This window comes from Ranitomeya imitator, chromosome 5, assembly GCF_032444005.1.
Source record: "Ranitomeya imitator isolate aRanImi1 chromosome 5, aRanImi1.pri, whole genome shotgun sequence".
Classification (NCBI taxonomy): Eukaryota; Metazoa; Chordata; class Amphibia; order Anura; family Dendrobatidae; genus Ranitomeya; species Ranitomeya imitator.
The window spans coordinates 601,694,932-601,717,285 of NC_091286.1; the positions used below are offsets into that span (position 1 = coordinate 601,694,932).

The 22,354-nt window shown below is 48.4% G+C and overlaps 1 protein-coding gene across 1 annotated transcript in view; it reads right to left on the bottom strand.

The window, feature by feature from the left end:
• The window catches only part of HS6ST1 (heparan sulfate 6-O-sulfotransferase 1), a 133,170-nt gene extending 115,104 nt beyond the window's left edge, over positions 1-18,066 (bottom strand). The window contains exon 1 of the mRNA XM_069727978.1: positions 17,361-18,066. Within this exon, the coding sequence (XP_069584079.1) occupies positions 17,361-17,851 (491 nt within the window). The 5' untranslated portion in view covers positions 17,852-18,066. The remainder of the gene's footprint in view (positions 1-17,360) is intronic.
• Positions 18,067-22,354: the final 4,288 nt, after the last annotated feature.

Here is a 22,354-nt window from a genome sequence, read left to right on the forward strand (position 1 = left end):
TTTTGGTGAGTTTTTGATGTTGCTGATTTTCTGCATTAAAAACGCATCATGGAAATGAAGCCTTAGAATTTCAACTACTAGTAGGTGGCCCTAAAGTTGAAGTCCTCTTCCTCAAGGATATTTGAACACTTCCCCACCACTTGGTTGGTTTACTTTGCCTTTTTTTGCAATACAAATTAGGAATAAAAAGAATCTGAAATGCACAAACATGGAGCAAAGTATTTTTTTGGTAGAGAATGGTGAAAGACAACAGAGATTGTCCATTCACTTCATTATTCACCAACTAGATTTCAGCATAAACTCAACAAGTTAAAGAGAACAAGACTCTGGTTGTGCTACTATGAAACGCGGAGGCTAAACCAAAAAAAAGTTAGGACCATCCCGATTTGGGTACACCTTGACGCTGGTAGGATGGCCTTTATGCTTTTTGTTTTTTTTTTTTAAATAAAAAACGGCATTTACCAAGTACTCTGTTATTTAAATGCACTATTGCTTTTACCTATTTAGCAGGGTATATTTCCCTTAAGGAAACTTAGATGAATTTAAGAAAATATACTCTGAAAAACATTTCAGATAACTAATACAAGGCAGGTCCCCAACGGATTCACTCCATCTCTCTCATTATAACTTACAGGTTTCTCCATATACACACATATATAGGGAGAGACCCGTTAGTCTAGGGGAGAGGGGCAGAGAACCTGCCATGAATTAGTAATCAAAAATGCATTAATGTTTGGATTCCCAGAAAAAAGGTCCCAGATAAATATTGATGAGAGTCTTCCAAACCTGACCACTATGTGATGTGTATTGAGGTCTCCTCAGATGACAGCAGAGAAAAGGATCAAGCAGCTGAAATGTACACCAGATTGTTTTCAGGAGTGATCAGCCAATGGCAGGTGTCTCGCCGGGACCTTTTCCCCTCTGCTCACTGAAACCAGAAACATTTGTACAAATTGAGTGTTCACGTGTGGGAGGAATGAGAAGCGAGAGCTGACATTGAGGAGCTCTCGCACATGTACGGCTGGTTTTAGTGTTATCTGGAATATAGGATTGGTAGCAACAGTCCATTAGAGCAGACAAATGGGCCAGGGGCATAACTATAGAGGGTTAGAGTCACACCCAAGACCTGGAGCCGATGGAGGCCACGTGAGAACACCAATACCATTAAATACCAGTGATAGTTGGGGCTGTTTTGGAGATTTTGCATTGGTCCCCACATGCTTCCAGTTAAGCCACTGCAATATGTTCAAAGCCAGTGCAAGCCAAGAGCATGTCCATATTGTTAGGGGAGGGACAGAAATGACGATATAAGGCCAAACTCATCCTGATCAAAAAAAGGGTGCATAAGACTTCCTCAAGCTCAGACCTCTGATTCTGGTGGGACATTTTTGAAGAACAAAAACAGTCCCCTTCTTACAGGGAATTTGTTGTCAAAAAGTGACTATTTCTAAAAAGGCTTTTGCTACAGCTTCCGATTCCCCTATAAAAGAGGACTCGGCTGAGTGTTCATACATTATAATTGGAGAGAGGAGAAAGCTGCTGTCAGAGCTCATAGCCACTAAAAACAAGAGAATCAGGTGCTGAAATCCCACCTGCCCAAATCTCTGCCCCGAAGACACGTGTGTGGGGAAAGCACAAGAGGGTTGAAAACCCTCATATTCATCAGTCGACCGATGTCATCCGAAATCAGTGGATGTGGACTACATTTATCCTGTGTGTGTGTGGAGGCTTTTAGATTGAGAAAGACTTCTGTAAAGGTGTGACTAATGGGAGAAGACAACGATCAGTGAGTATATGACGACATGTACCATCTTCACCATACCTACTGCAAAGGGTCTCATGAGCATTTTGGTTGGAGAGCTGATCATTCATCTTGACCCAATATCTCAAGCTCTGGATTATAATCAATAGTATTGGACACGGGAAAAATCTTTTTTTTGGGTGTTGGTGGTTAGAGGCCATATCTACAACCTTATGTCAATTGTTTGGAGAACCATCAATTAAAATGGAAGTATTTGAGGATTTCTAATGGTGGCCAACCATTCGTCAATGTGATGGTTGTAATCCCAATCAGGTTCTGAAAATTGGAAAGAATTACGCCACGCAGACACGATGGGCGCACTGTACGAAGAATTGGCTCTATTTTCCTAGGTGAGACATTAAGGAAGGGCTGCATGGATGGACAAACAAGTGATTGATGTGACCGCAGACAAACAAGATTCCTGACTCCAGCTCAGGAACGCCAAACAATAACATTTCTACAGCTACTTTCTTTGGGAACCTTCCGCTTCTATGGCGCCATTAAACTGGAAAAGTTATGTCTCTCATGTCTTTATTCCTGTCAGAGCTCGTGCTGGTATATATTGCTCAATGATGTTGGAAAGTCATGGACGTCTGTACAGAGCTGCCAGTTTATGGAATCTGTAGTCGGAATTTACGTGGTACTCACATAGTAGCTGACTGGGACCGCTGCCAGCAATCTACAGAAGATGAATGAGCTGAACACAATACTGCAACCCCTCCGCTGCACACATCCAAGTGTACCATCCTGTGGATACGACCAGAGCAGGAGACTCGCTGAAGACTGAAGTACAAGGGAAATGTTTAAAGGGGTTTTCCACCCATCTTCCACTGCCTATATCCCCCCCAATCAGTTTCCTCTCTCATCTCTTCCTGCATGCTCATCATGTGACTGCTACAGCCAATCAGGGTGTGAGGACTTGACGACCGCAGTCACAGATTGGCTGTAGCAGTCACATGCTAGAAGAGATGGAGAAGAGACCGGTGGGGGACGGAGGAACATCTACTCTTCTATTTTGTTTTTGTTGGGGGCAAATAAAAATCCCATAACTAAACGAGCCAGGTCAGAGTCAGGCTTTACTCACAATTTAAGCTATACTATTAATTTATTTCTTAAAACGTCTTTACCCTGATAATTTCATGCAATATGTAAAAGGCCCAGTTACCAGACATGACTGCGCAATATGCAGTGACTACAGCGATGTACGTTTTACCAGACGAGTCTCCAGAATGCAAACTACATCCTTATCTCACTTACGGTACATGGGCCGATTACCATAACCAATGCTCGTTATCGTTTGCACTGCTCCAATAATCACTCGGGATAAATGAGCCTTTTGTCAGTAATATTAGCGGAAGGCAGTAACTTATCTGCCGCTCACAGATACCGCGCTGATCTCGGAGTAATACATTTCGCCTTCCTCGCTCTGGAAAAAGCGGCTATTTCATGCTTGCAGTTTTGTGCCGAATCCTCCTGGGAGCGACGCTTATTCTGCCATTACAGCCCGACTAATGAATCAGCACTGGGGATGTCTCTCCGGCTCCAAAGCTCAGCCTGACCAACGGCAAAAAGCACATTCCCTCCACACCAAGGCCCGGAGACCTGCTGCGCACAACGACTGGCTGCGGATTGTCACAACAATAAAAGGTACTGAAAAAGTATATACGGTATATTTCTAAGGCCTCATTCAGGCGTCAGCAATTGTTCTGGAACTCAAAAATAAAATTAAAAAATAAAATCAGTTTTTACCATCATTGATTTTCACGAATGAAGAAAAAAATAAATAAATAATAAACTTCTACATATTACAAAGTTAATCATGGACAACAGTGTGTGTGTGGTCAGTGATGTTTTTTATTATTGATAATGTGTGCAAAATGTAAAGCGCTGCGGAATATGTTAGCGCTATATAAAAATAAAGATTATTATTATTATTATTTATTTTCTTTTTAACAGAACCCTGAGACATGTATGGGTAATATTCATCCGTGTCTTTGGATGAAAAGCTTATGCCCAATCATCCGGTTTTCTGCATGAGACACATTTTAGGTTACGCACAATGCCAACATTAGCGGGAATGTCAGCGATCAGCTGCAGCCCGGACTTCATGTTCAATCCGTACAAAGGCGGACACAGTGACGCCAGCGCTGATTGGGCGCCAGGTACCACATGTCACAACACCGCATCACGACCGCTGGAACGGCGCCAGTACAGGAGGAGAGTATAAGCTTTTGTTATTTTAATCGGGGCCGAACCTTAAGATCAAGAAGGGGTTGTCCTAGTAGTGGGAGAGCCACCACACAAACACTGACCTATTGGATTTTATTGACATCACCTTGCCCAAGATTCACAAAAGAGGTCCATGCGTGGCCACCCAGACCTCCAGCATAAAGTGACCATATACTGTGACTCTTTGGGCTATGTAGCAGGACACATACATGAAGTATCCAATATAGTAGGAAGTCGGCCCACCACTGGCCAATTCTGTTTGCCCAACTGGTCTTCTATAAAAATGTAAATCCTTACTTCCTTATGGAGAAGTTCGGGGGTGGAGTGGGCCTAGATTTTGCATCCAGTTCCCTTGAATGTGACCAGGAGGCCATTAGAGGTGATGCTTTTACCTTCAGAGTTTGTGTATTTTAATTAGAAGTTCGCATATAAACTAATTATAATTTACAAGTGACTCAGGGGCGGCCAACACCTAAACCACAAAGCTGCAGGGCGAAGAGTCACAATGGAAGCAGGACAATAATATATAGATAAGTGTCCCTTATATGCCGTGTCGTCTCATCAGCTGTGAGGGGCACTTATTCTGGGGGTTATGGCCACATGCAGACTTCATGTCCGGCATGAGGATTGCTCAGATACCGTCTTAGTTACTAGTCAATTACCCCATTAATGCGGCTGGATTTGTTACATGCCTGCATAGAGGCTGCGGAGAGGAGGAGAAGGGGCTGCGGAGAGGAGGAGAAGGGGCTGCGGAGAGGAGGAGAAGGGGCTGCGGAGAGGAGGAGAAGGGGCTGCGGAGAGGAGGAGAAAGGGCTGCGGAGAGGAGGAGAAAGGGCTGCGGAGAGGAGGAGGAAGGGGCTGCGGAGAGGAGGAGAAGGGGCTGCGGAGAGGAGGAGAAGGGGCTGCGGAGAGGAGGAGAAGGGGCTGCGGATCACCTGGTTTCTTTCATTTACGAAATACAAAGATTGGAAAAGAGGGAAAAAAAAAAAAATCATGAACCATAACCCCATCCCAGAAGCAAATACGGCAGCAACTCCACCACAGATGCAAGATATGGGATATGCAGATCTCGGATTGTGCATATAATAAAAGGTGAGTCCTAATATCCTGAGACTTTCCAATAAAATCAGCAGCAGGAGTCGCTCAGTACAGAAACCAATGGTGATCGCAGCTCCTGCAGCCAGTTAGAGACTCCGTGGTCACACTGACATAGGAGTAATCAGAACTGGCAGAACTATGACGTCTGTTAGGGATACAAAGTCCTCCCACCCGTCCATAACTACAGAGGTTAGGAAATGCAGGACGCTGGGTCTTCACCCGATGACACAGGTAAGGTTGTGTTCACACCACATCTGCCCCTCCCATATGGAAAGTGGATTATTAAAAAATATATATACGGTATCTACCATTTTATCCTGTAATATAGCCATAGCCTATTATGAGAAATCTGTAATAAGGCTCGTGTGTACACTGTTTTACCTTTTCATGCCGTGAAGAATAGCATAGCCTTCAGCCAGCTATCCTGGTCAGCAAAGTTAGGGATATTTCTCTCCTGCATTGCCAATCAGTATGGGAATGCATGCTCCTGACCCCATCAATGTATGAAAAAAGAACCTTAAAGGGACGGTGTGATCTAAAAAGTGATCACATGTCATAGGGCATATTCTCACTATATGATCAGTGGGGGCACAAACTCTGGGACCCACCGGGCCCTGATCCGGATGAAGGCGACGAAGAGCTGTAACAGCGAGCTATCCCAGTAAGGGTAGGTTCACACATTGCTTGCTGAACCGGGGAGATATTCTCACAGCAGATCTGCAGGTAAAGGCTTAAGGTACCTTCACACTGAACAATTTAACAACGATATCACTAGCGATCCGTGATGTAGCAGCGTCCTGGATAGCGATATCGTTGTGTTTGACACGCAGCAGCGATCTGGATCCTGCTGTGACATCGTTGGTCGGAGCAGAAAGGCCAGAACTTTATTTTGTCGCTGGATCTCCCGCAGACATCGCTGAATCGGCGTGTGTGACGCCGACCCAGCGATGTCTTCACTGGTAACCAGGGTAAACATCGGGTTATTAAGTGCAGGGCTGCGCTTAGTAACCCGATGTTTACCCTGGTTACCAGTGTAAATGTAAAAAAAAACCACTACATACTTACATTCCGGTGTCTGTCCCCCGGCGCTGTGCTTCCCTGCGCTGTCAGCGCCGGCCGGCCGTAAAGCACAGCGGTGACGTCACCGCTGTGCTTTCCGGCCGGCGCTCACAGTCAGTGCAGGGAAGCACAGCGCCGGGGGACAGACACTGGAATGTAAGTATATAGTGTTTTTTTTTTACATTTACACTGGTAACCAGGGTAAACATCGGGTTACTAAGCGCGGCCCTGCGCTTAGTAACTCAATGTTTACCCTGGTTACCAGGGGACTTCGCATAGTTGGTCGCTGGAGAGCTGTCTGTGTGACAGCTCTCCAGCGACCACACAGCGAAGCTGCAGCGATCGCCATCGTTGTCTAGATCGCTGCAGCGTCGCTAAATGTGACGGTACCTTTATTCTGCAGCTGTGTGATGTCTGATTTATTCACAGATTGAACACAGACAATAAAAAGAACCTCTCAGGCTTCTTTCACACTAGCGTCGGAATCTCCACGTCGCAATGCGTCGGGGAGAGATTCCGACGCTAGCGTTTGCTGCATTGCACAATGGAGGCAGCGGATGCATTTTTCCGGCGCATCCGCTGCCCCATTGTAAGGTGCGGGGAGGTGGGGGCGGAGTTCCGGCCGCGCATGCGCGGTCGGAAAAAGCGGTCCGTCGGGAGAAAAAAACGTTACATGTAGAGTTTTTTTCTCCCGACGGTCCGCCAAAGCACGACGCATTCGTCGCAAGATGGATGCGAAGTGTGCAAATCCGTCGCAAATGTGTCGTCAATAGAAGTGTATGGGGAAAAAACGCATCCTGCAAGCACTTTTGCAGGATGCGTTTTTCTGCAAAACGACGCATTGTGACGGATTTAAAAAAACGCTAGTGTGAAAGTAGCCTTAGGCATTGCGACGGGGAGATTCCGACGCTAGTGTGAAAGAAGCCTTACCAGGTCAAAAGAGGACAATGTTTGCTCTTTATTTATTCTCACTGTTAGAACTTTTTTCCCCTTTTTTAAAATCCAAGTGGTTTCAAGGTTATGGGCTTAGTCCGTGGTTTCAAGGTTATGGGCTTAGTGGTCCATAGGATTCTCTGGGGAGTGTCTTTAGACTGCTCTTAGAATTACGCTGTGACGACGGCCAAAAAGATGGCACTGAATAAGAAGTGTCCTTATCTCTGGAACCATATTGTGGAATATAAAAAAAAAAAAACCCTGGTCACTTCATCGGGTGCAGGTTTTCTTTTACAATTTACAGGTAGAGTCATGGCCAACAGTGTTGGCACTCTTGAAATTGCTCCAGAAAATGACTGCAATTACACAGGTTTATATTCTGTGTGTATAGGAACAACACAAGAAGTGAGGGGAAAAAAAGGGGCAAATTAGCCAACTCCAAATATGGGCCGGACAAAATTGTTGGCACCCACAACGTAATATTTGGTTGCACACCCTTTGGAATAAATGACTGCAATCAATCACTTCCTACAGCCATCAACAAGCTTCATACAAATCCTAACTGGAATTTCGGACCACACTTTTGTACGCGGCTTTTAAAGTATGTTTTTCTAAAGTACCGGGCTGTATTCATAGAAGTAATAGCAGCTGCTGTAAAAAACGGATTGTACACGGATGACAAGAGAGGGGGAAAAAATATATACGAGTAAAACAAGTACTGGGTGAAACTGACCTACTCTGCAGAGGAACTTGGTCATGGATTTCACCATTTCCATTGCAAAAGTTATTATCTGTGCCAATTCAGCAGGAAGGGTTTACACCCACACGTGAAGGGGTTGTCCACTACTTGAACAAGACCCCACGCTTGGCCCTCGATAACATAATAAAGCCTATTCTCACCTTTTGTGCCGGCGCCATTCCCGCAGTGTCGGCACTCGCTCTCCCGGGGGGCTCTCATGCAGAGTTGTGACACCGGCCCCCAATCAGAGCCAGCGTCACTCATTTGTCACCACGGACAAATTGAAGATGGAGGGGTGGTAATCATGAAGAAAAGACTCGCTAATCGTTGGGACATAATGCCCTAGTGATATCCCAGACATTAAACGAGTGGCAATGCTATACACCTACAGTACAGGCCCGTTTCGCACACCGTTGTGTTGAAAAAAAAAAAAAAAAAAAAAAGTCTTGTTACTACAACAAGAGATAGATTTAAAGGGAATCTGTCAGTAGCATCAACCCTCCTAAGACGTCTATATGGGCATGTTGGTCATAGGGAGCTGAATAAAAGGACACCTTGATATCTGCGATCCCATGTCTTAATCCAGAAAAATCAAAGTTTTTCTTAATATGTAAATGAGCTGTTAAGATCTATGGGCTGGACACAAATCTCCAACAGCTCATTTACATATAAGAAAAATGTGGATTTCACTGGATTAAGACATCGGATCGCAGATATCAAGGCGTCATTTTATTCAGCTTCCCATAACCTACATGCCCAAATAGATGCCTTGGGGGGGCGCATCCTACTGACAGGTTCCCCTTACAGCAAAGAGTATACCAGCATATTCCAGACAAACATGCCCGAATACTGCAAGTACAAAGATCAATTGGGGGCATTTCATAGCGCTTAATGCAGTACAGTTTAAGCCTAAAGGTGCCTTGAATTTTAATTTAACATTTTACTAACTTTGCCAAATTTCTCTCCAAGGACTAGATACGAGACCACCCCTCCCCCACCCATTCTGCCCAGCTCTCATTAGAACACTACAATTATTTATGAGCTCTTACTTTGAAAGCTTTTGCTTTAATAAGTTTTTTTTACCTTTCATCAGCAAAGAACATTCTATGGAAATCAATGAAGGTTCCATATCTGGAAGCCACTTTGTCCTAGATACGCCTGAATAACCTCTGTTAGGTACACTCATCCAATTATCTATCGCTGCATTACAAACGTGCTGGGTGGCTTAACACTATGAAGAAGCAGGAGATGCAGAGCAATGGGGCGCAGTAATTTAGGGTTCACCATAGTGGAAGGGAAAAGGGGAGTTCATCGCTCCTATAGATCTGGCACATCGGGTCGGGCCAGCATACTTGCTTAGCAAATTCAAAGCCAGAAGCAGGCAAGGAAGGAAGGGGTCATTCTCTGGTGACCTCCGAGGGGCCGGGGAAAACCTCAGAAGAGGAGCCGAGATGAAGAGGAACAGAACAGAAATATTTCAAAAAGGTAAAGAATGTGCACATTGCTGAGAAGGTGGAAAACATCAACCCAGATCTCCGGGGTCAGGAGCAGAGTCACAGCCAAATCATAGTCAACAGTGTAATAATCAGTCACTACAAAGGGACAGCAACCAATGCAGCAGCTCATAGGGAGAAAGTCCTACAGGTCACCAGAACTGTACCTGATGGCTATCTTATGGACCAAAACAAATAAATATGGAAAAGAGAAAGAGGACAGGGAAGAAGAAGAAGGAGAGAGAGGACAGGGAAGAAGAAGAAGGAGAGAGAGGACAGGGAAGAAGAAGAAGGAGAGAGAGGACAGGGAAGAAGAAGAAGGAGAGAGAGGACAGGGAAGAAGAAGAAGGAGAGAGAGGACAGGGAAGAAGAAGAAGGAGAGAGAGGACAGGGAAGAAGAAGAAGGAGAGAGAGGACAGGGAAGAAGAAGAAGGAGAGAGAGGACAGGGAAGAAGAAGAAGGAGAGAGAGGACAGGGAAGAAGAAGAAGGAGAGAGAGGACAGGGAAGAAGAAGAAGGAGAGAGAGGACAGGGAAGAAGAAGAAGGAGAGAGGGGACAGGGAAGAAGAAGAAGGAGAGAGGACAGAAGAAGAAGAAGAAGAAGGAGAGAGGACAGAAGAAGAAGAAGAAGGAGAGAGGACAGAAGAAGAAGAAGAAGGAGAGGGGACAGAGGAGAAGAAGAAGGAGAGAGGACAGAGGAGAAGAAGAAGGAGAGAGGACAGAGGAGAAGAAGAAGGAGAGAGGACAGAGGAGAAGAAGAAGGAGAGAGGACAGAGGAGAAGAAGGAGAGAGGACAGAGGAGAAGAAGGAGAGAGGACAGAGGAGAAGAGGGAGAGAGAGGACAGAAAAGAAGAAGGAGAACAGAGAAGAAGAAGGAGAGAGAACAGAGAAGAAGAAGGAGAGAAAAAAGGGAAGGAAAGAAGTTTAGAGAAAGCAGAAGGGAAAGGAGAGAAAGTAGATCATCTGGGAAATAGAGATTTAAAAGCAATAAAATGCCTATAAATAAGCAATGTCATAATTTATCATCAAAACTATCTGCAGGCCTAGACCCGGGTCCCTGTGTAAATCTTCCCAGACGCCTCTTCGCCCATGTGTAGAATTGGTTGAAGAACGGCCCGTGTATGGGCAGCACGGTGGCTCGGTGGTTAGCACAGCAGCCTTGTAGCGCTGGAGTCCTGGGTTCAAATCCCACCAAGGACAACATCTGCAAAGAGTTTGTATGTTCTCTCCGTGTTTGTGTGGGTTTCCTCCGGGTTCCTCCCACATTCCAAAGACATACTGATAGGGAATTTAGATTGTGAGCCTCATTGTCTGTAAAGCGCTGCGTAATGTTAGCGCTATATAAAAATAAAGATTATTGTTATTATTATTATGGCCGCCGCGTGTCATTATAGGGAATGGCCCGTGCATGGCCGCTGCGAGTCATTATTGGGAGACACTCTCTGGTGTGGATCTCTGTGACGGCACCTGAGGCCCCTCTAGATATATAGAAGAAGAAGTCTCCAAGCTCCTCTCCTCTTCTCGTCCGACTACATGCACTACCGACCCCATTCCCTCACATCTCCTCCAGTCTCTCTCTCCAGTTGTCACAAGTCACCTAACTACAATCTTTAATCTCTCCCTCTCCTCTGGCATTTTCCCCTCCTCCTTCAAACACTATCATTACTCCATTACTAAAGAAACCCACCCTCGACCCATCCTGCACAAACAACTACAGACCGGTCTCCAATCTCCCCTTCATCTCTAAACTCTTGGAGCGCCTGATATACTCCCGCCTTACCCGTTACCTCTCCACTCACTCCCTCCTAGACCCTTCACAGTCCGGTTTCCGCCCCCTACATTCGACAGAAACTGCACTCATCAAAGTGACCAATGACCTTCTGACAGCAAAACGTAATGGTGACCACTCTCTGCTCATTCTTCTCGACCTTTCTGCAGCTTTTGACACTGTTGACCACCCTCTCCTGCTCTCTAGGCTCCAGTCACTAGGCATTAACCCCTTTACCCCCAAGGGTGGTTTGCACGTTAATGACCAGGCCAATTTTTACAATTCTGACCACTGTCCCTTTATGAGGTTATAACTCCGAAACGCTTCAACGGATCCTGGTGATTATGACATTGTTTTCTCGTGACATATTGTACTTCATGATAGTGGTAAAATTTCTTTGATAGTACCTGCGTTTATTTGTGAAAAAAACGGAAATTTGGCGAAAATTTTGAAAATTTCGCAATTTTCAAACTTTGAATTTTTATGCAATTAAATCACAGAGATATGTCACACAAAATACTTAAGTAACATTTCCCACATGTCTCCTTTACATCAGCATAATTTTGGAACCAATTTTTTTTTTGTTAGGGAGTTATAAGGGTTAAAAGTTGACCAGCAATTTCTCATTTTTACAACACCATTTTTTTTTTTAGGGACCACGTCTCATTTGAAGTCATTTTGAGGGGTCTATATGATAGAAAATGCCCAAGTGTGACACCATTCTAAAAACTGCACCCCTCAAGGTGCTCAAAACCACATTCAAGAAGTTTATTAACCCTTCAGGTGTTTAATAGGAATTTTTGGAATGTTTAAATAAAAATGAACATTTAACTTTTTTACACAAAAAATTTACTTCAGCTCCAATTTGTTTTATTTTTCCAAGGGTAACAGGAGAAATTGGACCCAAAAAGTTGTTGTCCAATTTGTCCTGAGTACGCTGATACCCCATATGTGGCAGTAAACCACTGTTTGGGCGCATGGGAGAGCTCGGAAGGGAAGGAGCGCAGTTTGACTTTTCAATGCAAAATTGACAGAAATTGAGATGGGACGCCATGTTGCGTTTGGAGAGCCACTGATGTGCCTAAACATTGAAACCCCCCACAAGTGACACCATTTTGGAAAGTAGACCCCCTAAGGAACTTATCTAGAGGTGTGGTGAGCACTTTGACCCACCAAGTGCTTCACAGAAGTTTATAATGCAGAACCGTAAAAATAAAAAATCATATTTTTTCACAAAAATTATATTTTTGCCCCCAATTTTTTATTTTTCCAAGGGTAAGAGAAGAAATTGGACCTCAAAAGTTGTTGTCCAATTTGTCCCGAGTACGCTGATACCCCATATGTTGGGGTAAACCCCTGTTTGGGCACACAGGAGAGCTCGGAAGGGAAGGAGCACTGTTTTACTTTTTCAACGCAGAATTGGCTGGAATTGAGATCGGACGCCATGTCGTGTTTGGAGAGCCCCTGATGTGCCGAAACAGTGGAAACCCCCCAATTATAACTGAAACCCTAATCTAAACACACCCCTAACCCTAATTCCAACGGTAACCCTAACCACACCTCTAACCCTGACACACCCCTAACCCTAATCCCAACCCTATTCCCAACTGTAAATGTAATCTTAACCCTAACTTTAGCCCCAACCCTAACTGTAGCCCCAACCCTAACCCTAACCCTAGCCCTAACCCTAACCCTAGCCCTAACCCTAGCCCTAACCCTAATGGGAAAATGGAAATAAATACATTTTTTTTTATTTTTCCCTAACTAAGGGGGTGATGAAGGGGGGTTTGATTTACTTTTATAGCGGGTTTTTTAGCGGATTTTTATGATTGGCAGCCGTCACACACTGAAAGACCCTTTTTATTGCAAAAAATATTTTTTGCAATACCACATTTTGAGAGCTATAATTTTTCCATATTTTGGTCCACAGAGTCATGTGAGGTCTTGTTTTTTGCGGGACGAGTTGACGTTTTTATTGAAAACATTTTTGGGCACGTGACTTTTTTTATCGCTTTTTATTCCGATTTTTGTGAGGAAGAATGACCAAAAGCCAGCTATTCATGAATTTCTATTGGGGGAGGCGTTTATACCGTTCCGCGTTTGGTAAAATTGATAAATCAGTTTTATTCTTCGGGTCAGTACGATTACAGCGATACCTCATTTATATCATTTTTTTATGGTTTGGTGCTTTTATACGATAAAAACTATTTTACAGAAAAAATTATTTTTGCATCGCTTTATTCTCAGGACTATAACTTTTTTATTTTTTTGCTGATGATGCTGTATGGCGGCTCTTTTTTTGCGGGACAATATGACGCTTTCAGCGGTACCATGGTTATTTATATCTGTCCTTTTGATCGCGTGTTATTCCACTTTTTGTTCGGCGGTATGATAATAAAGCGTTGTTTTTTGCCTCGTTTTTTTTTTTTTTTCCTTACGGTGTTTACTGAAGGGGTTAACTAGTGGGACAGTTTTATAGGTCGGGTCGTTACGGACGCGGCGATACTAAATATGTGTACTTTTATTGGTTTTTTTTTTTTATTTAGATGAAATGTATTTATGGGAATAATATTTTTTTTTTTTTTCATTATTTTGGAATATTTTTTTTTATTTTTTTTTACACATTTGGAAAAAATTTTTTTTACTTTTTTACTTTGTCCCAGGGGGGGACATCACAGATCAGTGATCTGACAGTTTGCACAGCACTCTGTCAGATCACTGATCTGACATGCAGCGCTGCAGGCTTCACAGTGCCTGCCCTGAGCAGGCTCTGTGAAGCCACCTCCCTCCCTGCAGGACCCGGATCCGCGGCCATCTTGGATCCGGGGCTGGAGGGAGCAGGGAGGGAGGAGAGACCCTCGCAGCAACGCGATCACATCGCGTTGCTCCGGGGGTCTCAGGGAAGCCCGGTGGGAGCCCCCTCCCTGCGCGGTGCTTCCCTGCACCGCCGGCACATCGCGATCATCTTTGATCGCGGTGTGCCAGGGGTTAATGTGCCGGGGGCGGTCCGTGACCGCTCCTGGCACATAGTGCCGGATGTCAGCTGCGATAAGCAGCTGACACCCGGCCGCGATCGGCCGCGCTCCCCCCGTGAGTGCGGCCGATCGGCTATGACGTACTATCCCGTCCAGGGTCAGATAAGCCCAGGGCACCTCGACGGGATAGTACGTCTAAGGTCACAGAGGGGTTAAGGACACTGCTCTCTCCTGGTTCTCCTCCTATCTTTCCGACCGCTCCTTCAGTGTTCTGTTCTCTGGCTCCACTTCATCTCCTCTTCCTCTCACTGTTGGGGTACCTCAGGGCTCAGTCCTTGGCCCCCTTCTGTTCTCTCTCTACACGGCCCCAATAGGACAGACCATCGGCAGATTTGGCTTTCAGTACCATCTTTATGCTGATGACACACAACTATGCACATCATCCCCTGACCTTACTCCCGCTGTACTACAGAACGCCACTGACTGTCTGTCCGCAGTCTCCAACATCATGTCCGCTCTCTATCTGAAACTCAACCTCTCCAAAACTGAACTTCTTCTGCTCCCACCATCTACTAACCTCCCTAAATCTGACGTTTCCCTCTCCGTGGGTGGCACCATAATAACACCCCGGCAGCAGGCGCGCTGTCTGGGTGTTATGTTTGACTCCGATCTCTCCTTCACCTCCCATATACAATCTCTTGCCCGCTCGTGCCGCTTACACCTAAAGAACATCTCTAGAATCCGCCCTTTTCTCACCATGGAGACAGCTAAAACCCTCACGGTCGCCCTGATCCACTCCCGCCTGGACTACTGTAACGCTCTATTAATTGGCCTCCCCCTCACTCGACTTTCCCCTCTCCAGTCTATCCTTAATGCAGCAGCCAGGGTCGTCCATTTGGCTAATCGTTATTCGGACGCGTCCGCTCTTCGCCAGTCGTTACACTGGCTGCCCATTCATTACAGGATACAATTCAAAGTACTTGTTCTCACCCACAAAGCTCTCCACAGTGCAGCACCCCCTTACATCTCCTCCCTCATTTCTGTCTATCAGCCTAACAGACCACTGCGCTCTGCAAATGACTTTCGGCTAACCTCTGCACTAATCCGTACCTCCCACTCCCGACTCCAAGACTTCTCCCGCGCTGCGCCAATCCTCTGGAATGCTCTACCCCAAGATATTAGGACCATCCATAATTTGCATAGTTTTAGGCGCTCGCTCAAAACACATTTGTTCAGAGCGGCCTATCACGTTCACTAATCAAAGTTATGTTATGTTTGTGTGTGTGTAGCCCATTCACTATCTCCATCTATCCCCCAACCCCTGAAGATGGCTGGACCATCATTGTAAATACATCTTTGTAAATACACACCTGTGCTTTGTATCTCCCCCACTTCATTGTAGATTGTAAGCTCTCACGAGCAGGGTCGTCTTATTTTGCTTTAATTATTGTATTGTTAACGTTGTTACTTATGACTTTTGTGTTTGAAATTGTTAAACTGTAAAGCGCTGCGGAATATGTTGGCGCTATATAAATAAAGATTATTATTAGATATATATATATATATATATATATATCTCTCTCTCTCTCTATCTCCAACACTATTAAGGGGGATACTTGGCCCTGTTGGACTTCTGCACTGGGGTCCACCACCCCCTATATGGCAGGTATACAGACCCCCGCTCCTCAATTCTCTATCTTACCCCCCCCCCCCCCCCCGGAGATAGGAATAAATCATGTCATTTGTGGAAAGTTAATCTCAGCGTGTCCTGTAATCATCATCATTGCAGGCGTCACTGAGACCACAAGGTGAGGTGTGTGGGACCGGGGGCCATACTGGGCTCTGCCTGAATCCCCTCTGAGTAGTAACTTTAGAGGCAGCCAGGTTCTGTGGCACCACAAGCCCCAGCACCCCCCGCCGGAGGGGCACCACAAGCCCCAGCACCCCCCGCCGGAGGGGGCACCACAAGCCCCAGCACCCCCGCCGGAGGGGGCACCACAAGCCCCAGCACCCCCCGCCGGAGGCGCACCACAAGCCCCAGCACCCCCGCCGGAGGGGCACCACAAGCCCCAGCACCCCCGCCGGAGGGGGCACCACAAGCCCCAGCACCCCCGCCGGAGGGGGCACCACAAGCCCCAGCACCCCCGCCGGAGGGGGCACCACAAGCCCCAGCACCCCCGCCGGAGGCGCACCACAAGCCCCAGCACCCCCGCCGGAGGCGCACCACAAGCCCCAGCACCCCGCCGGAGGCGCACCACAAGCCCCAGCACCCCGCCGGAGGGGGCACCACAAGCCCCAGCACCCCCGCCGGAGGGGGCACCACAAGCCCCAGCACCCCCGCCGGAGGGGGCACCACAAGCCCCAGCACCCCCGCCGGAGGGGGCACCACAAGCCCCAGCACCCCCGCCGGAGGGGGCACCACAAGCCCCAGCACCCCCCGCCGGAGGGGGCACCACAAGCCCCAGCACCCCCGCCGGAGGCGCACCACAAGCCCCAGCACCCCCGCCGGAGGGGGCACCACAAGCCCCAGCACCCCCGCCGGAGGGGGCACCACAAGCCCCAGCACCCCGCCGGAGGGGGCACCACAAGCCCCAGCACCCCCCGCCGGAGGGGCACCACAAGTCCCAGCTCCCCCCGCCGGAGGGGGCACCACAAGCCCCAGCACCCCCCGCCGGAGGGGGCACCACAAGTCCCAGCACCCCCCGCCGGAGGCGCACCACAAGCCCCAGCACCCCCGCCGGAGGGGCACCACAAGTCCCAGCACCCCCCGCCGGAGGGGGCACCACAAGCCCCAGCACCCCCCGCCGGAGGGGGCACCACTAGCCCCAGCACCCCCGCCGGAGGGGGCACCACAAGCCCCAGCACCCCCGCCGGAGGCGCACCACAAGCCCCAGCACCCCCGCCGGAGGGGGCACCACAAGCCCCAGCACCCCGCCGGAGGCGCACCACAAGCCCCAGCACCCCCGCCGGAGGGGCACCACAAGCCCCAGCACCCCGCCGGAGGCGCACCACAAGCCCCAGCACCCCCGCCGGAGGGGGCACCACAAGCCCCAGCACCCCGCCGGAGGCGCACCACAAGCCCCAGCACCCCCGCCGGAGGGGCACCACAAGCCCCAGCACCCCCGCCGGAGGCGCACCACAAGCCCCAGCACCCCGCCGGAGGCGCACCACAAGCCCCAGCACCCCGCCGGAGGGGCACCACAAGCCCCAGCACCCCCGCCGGAGGGGCACCACAAGCCCCAGCACCCCGCCGGAGGCGCACCCACCTCCTGTTCTTCATGGACGTCTCCTTCTTGCCCAGCACCCCGGGCACACAGCTGGTGAGCTCCGTCCAGTCGGCGTGCAGCCCGCAGCTCCAGCCCGTGGAGAAGCGGGAGAAGAGCCAGGTCTCCCGGCGGTTGGGCCGGTAGCAGGTACACTTCTTCTGGCCGGGTCTGCAGTCACACGGCACCTCCAGCCGCACGTTCTGCACCAGGTGCCGCCCGAAGGTGGTGCCGCCGGTCTTCTGGATGTGCAGGAACACGATCACGTCGTCCCCCTTCATGTCGAAGGTGAGCGCGCGCTCCAGGTCCCGCACCGGGAAGAAGAACTTCTTGACGTAGTGCGGGTCCGGGGTGGGGAACAGGTCCGCGTCCTCCGGGTAGTATCTGCTCGGGGGTCCCAGGCTGATCCCCGGCCCCACGTACTGGTACAGGATCAGCATGAAGAACACGGAGCCGGCCACGATCAGCAGGAACTTGCTGCTCCGCTCAACCATGGTCCTGCTGCCAGCGCGGCTCACAGGTCACCATCTCCCGGGACGGGCGGCAGCGGCTCCTCACAGCCGGCTCCTCACCGCCGCCGAGCAGCCATCCCCGGGGCCGTCCTCCAGCGCACGCAGCTACGGAGATCTGAGGCTCCCGGCTGCTCTCCAGCCTCCTTCCTGTCCGTGCGCCACCATGATCCCAGCCCAGCATGCACCGCGCCTGCTCCTACTACTGCCTCATTTGCATACACTCTCGGCACTCGCTCACTTCTGTGGTTGTCGTCAGCCGCCCGCGGACTTTCTGTCTGCTGATTCATATTAACCCTATGAGGGTCCCCTGCTCTGCCCGACTGCACCGGAGACCTCCGGGAGCCCCTCTACCGTCCTGAGTGAGCCCGGCGGCGGCGGCCAGTGCTGGGAAGCCTCACTCCCTAGTCCCAGAGTCCGCCGCTGCATGCTCTTCACTGGTTACCTATTTATTTACCTATTTACTTTTTATTATTTCCCACTTGACTTATTTACTTATTTATTTTACCTAGTTATTTAATTTATTTACTTCAGTTTTATTATTTCCCCATTTATCTTATTTATTTGTTATTTACGTCTTCTTTTTGCTGTTATTGCGCGTTATTAATAGTCGCATTGCTCCATCTTGGCTCGGTGCCGATTATTATTATTATTATTATTATTATTATATCCCCCTCCCCCCCTTCATGACCGTGTTCACACATGCATTGCTTCTTTTTTTCCAAAAAATGTGGTAGAAAGCGCGTGGTGTTTACTGTTCTGTGGGAAATATTGTGTAATTACAGCTTCGGAGATTAAAATATATCGATTTGTAATTCTAGCAATATTTTTCTTCCAGTTCCAGCAAAGTGGATGGGATTTGTGTGTGTTCTGCGGTGTAGATCGGCCCCGGGGCCGCTGTCACTTTCTCCTGCGGGGACGGTGAGAAACATGCCGCTTCGTCCCCATAGAATTGCATTAAATGCGGAAAATCCGCAGGTAAAAGCCGCGTGTAATCCGCGTGTGACTGTATCAATAAAGTTTTGTCAAAGCCAAATGTCAGGAAGTATCTCCCTCAGGGTCGGGGTGTGCCGTGTAGTACGCCAGGTGTTTGTGTGGCATTCTGGGTAATTGTGTGCGCTGTATCCGCGTTCAGGGCCGGGCACCCCGTGATTCTGGAAGGAGAACACACTTTAGCATTTTTCTTTATATGTCAGTGTGATTGCTGATGGGAAACCTGATAAGCGCCGTGCAGCGATGGCGATCACGCCGGCGTCACACAATCCAGACACTTCGTGCATTTACAGCACATCCTCCCAACTCTAAAGTGTGTTAATACCTGGATGATTTTTCTCCCAAATTTATAGCCACTAGGAGTTTTTTTGTTGAGTTTTTGGAGCAGAAACTAAACAGAAATTCTAAAAATCCTCCTAAAAAACATGGAATGTCCCTCTCAGTTCCTGTTCCGAAAACTCAGCAAAAATGCTCAGCGTGCCCATGCTTCTTTAGGGTATGTGCACACGTTCAGGTTTTTTCGCAATAAAACCGCTATAAAAACTCATTAAAAGCGCATACATTATGCATCCTATCATTTAGAATGCATTCTGCATGTTTTGTGCACATGATGCGTTTTTTTCCGCGAAAAAAAGCAGCATGTTCATTAATTTTGCGGATTTTCTGTGTTTTTCCAGCTATTCTATGCATTTGGAAAAAAAAGCACCAAAAATGCATCAAAAACGCATGAAAAAACGCGGAAAAAAAACACATGCGGATTTCTGGCAGAAATATCCTGTTTTTGTCAGGAAAATTTCTGCAAGAAATCCTGACGTGTGCACATACCGTGAGACAGGTCCCCTTGGCTAACATTACGTCAGACCTGACTCCCGAATTGAACGGGAAACCTTTTATCTCTTTGTGATTTAGGGCATGTTCACACTAAGCTCTTCAGTGCTCATCCGAATTCCGACATCAACATCAAAAACTGCTTCAAGTACTCTTTAGCTGTAGTTTTCCTATGGATTTCAATGGAGGTAAACTCCCCTGCAGCACACATCGCTGCGTTTTTCCACATATTTTCTTTTTTAGCATTGACATTGAGAAGGTAAAGAAAAATGTCAATTGTTCTTTCATCACTAGACTGGTGCATGAGCGAACGTCATATCCGAGCATGCTCTGGTGTTCTCCGGGTATCCTCGACGTGCTTCTATATTATGTTCCAGTCCCTGCAGCTGCATGATTTGCGGCTGCTGACAGCCTGAACACAAGGGGGGGGGATATTGCCTGTTTGTTAGGGAATCCCCACATGTGTTGTGTCTAACAGCCGCAAATCATGCAGCTGCACAGACTGGAACATAATATAGGAGTACGCCCATGATACCCGGATAAGACCAGAGCATGCTCGGATATGACGTTATCAGAGCACGTTCGCTCATCACTGTTCTGTACCTGGTCGGTCTTGTTTCTTGACTGCTCCCGTTGGTGGCTCTTGAGGCTTGGACTGTATGAACACTGCCCTAGACTGTGCAGCCATCTCATCCCTCGGCTGTTGCATGGTACCTGCTCTCCCAGTCATGACTTTGAACTTGCCCACTTCACACTCCGGCCACTAGGGGGAGCAAAAGGTTTTATTTATTAGGCCACTCCTCACACTGGTAAAACTAGGGGTTGGATAGGAAGTTAGACAGAAGCTGACTGGGTTTTGTCCAGGCAACATCCCGTGGCAGGGGGTGTTGTGGGGGAAGATTCAGGGGGGTCCCTGTCAGGCGTGGGAACCTGGCAGGTACCTAGCGACAAGAACAGAACGAAACGGAACCGCGCCTGCACTACCTTGCGGCGGTATCCTTAGAAAGGACACGAAGCGAAGGATATTGTGGACAGTGAGAAACGAGATCAAGCACAAAGGAGAACCAGTAGGAGTCGTGCCCGGAGAACGGCAACATCCTACTGAGGCGCATAGCCGGTGCCCGGAACACTGAGGAAGTGACTGACTTTATGCCTTACTCAAATACCGCAGGACAGTTAATTAGTTAAATAGGGGGAGCACTCCTCACTAACACACCCCTCCCCCTGTCTGACCACAACCTACTGACATTCTCGTCCCTCTCCTCTCCTAGTGTGCAACCCCCACTCCACAAACTCACTCACCCTCGCAGAAATCTCAAACATCTCAACTTACAATCACTCTCGGAGTCCCTTCTCCCTCTCACAGACATAGCTTCCCTTCATGACACAGATGCTGCTGCCACTTTTTATAACACCACAATAACAACAACACTCGATTCGGCCGCCCCCCACTCATGCATAGTAAAACTCGTACAATTAACAGGCAGCCCTGGCTGACCAGCCTGACCAAAGAATTGAGACGGGCTTCCAGGATTGCCGAGCGGAGATGGAAGCGATCCCACTCTGCCGACCACTTCACTGCATACAAGCAGTCCCTCGCCAGCTTCAAGTCTGCGCTCACTGCCGCAAAACAAACTTACTTCTCATCCCTCATATCCTCCCTGTCCCACAACCCTAAACAGATTTTCAACACTTTCAATTCTCTACTCCGTCCCCCCGCACCTCCTCCCTCCCCCCTCATTTCTGCTGATGACTTCGCCTCTTTCTTTAAACAGAAGATCGATACGATCAGAGAAAGCTTTGGCCCACAGCGCCCACTGCCCCTCTTAGCTGCTCAACCCTGCTCCTCCAAAACCAGCTTCTCCACCATGACAGAAGATCAGCTCTCCACCCTCCTGTCAAGATCACACCTCACCACCTGCACGCTTGACCCGCTCCCATCCCACCTCATCCCTAACCTTTCCACGGTCTTCATCCCAACCCTAACGCACCTCTTCAACCTCTCACTCACAACAGGTGTCTTTCCCTCATCCTTCAAGCATGCCAAGATCACACCCATCCTCAAAAAGCCCTCCCTCGACCCATCCTCTGTGTCTAGCTATCGCCCAATATCTCTTCTCCCTTATGCCTCCAAATTGCTGGAGCAACACGTCCATCTTGAACTGTCCTCCCACTTCTGCTCCTGCTCCCTCTTTGATCGGTTACAATCAGGCTTCTGTTCCCATCACTCAACTGAAACTGCCCTAACTAAAGTCACCAATGACCTACTAACTGCCAGGAGCAAGCGACACTACTCTGTCCTCCTTCTCCTGGACTTGTCTTCTGCCTTTGACACTGTTGACCACTCCCTTTTGCTACAAATCCTCTCATCCCTTGGCATCACAGACTTGGCCCTTTCCTGGATCTCGTCATATCTGACAGACCGAACATTCAGTGTCTCCCTCCCCCACACCACCTCCTCACTTCGCCCCTTGTCAGTCGGTGTTCCTCAAGGCTCTGTTCTAGGACCCCTACTCTTCTCCATCTACACTTTCGGCCTGGGACAGCTCATAGAATCCCACGGTATGCAGTACCATCTCTACGCTGACGACACGCAGATCTACCTCTCCGGACCGGACCTCTCCTCCTTGCTTACCAAAATCCCGCACTGTCTGTCTGCCATTTCAG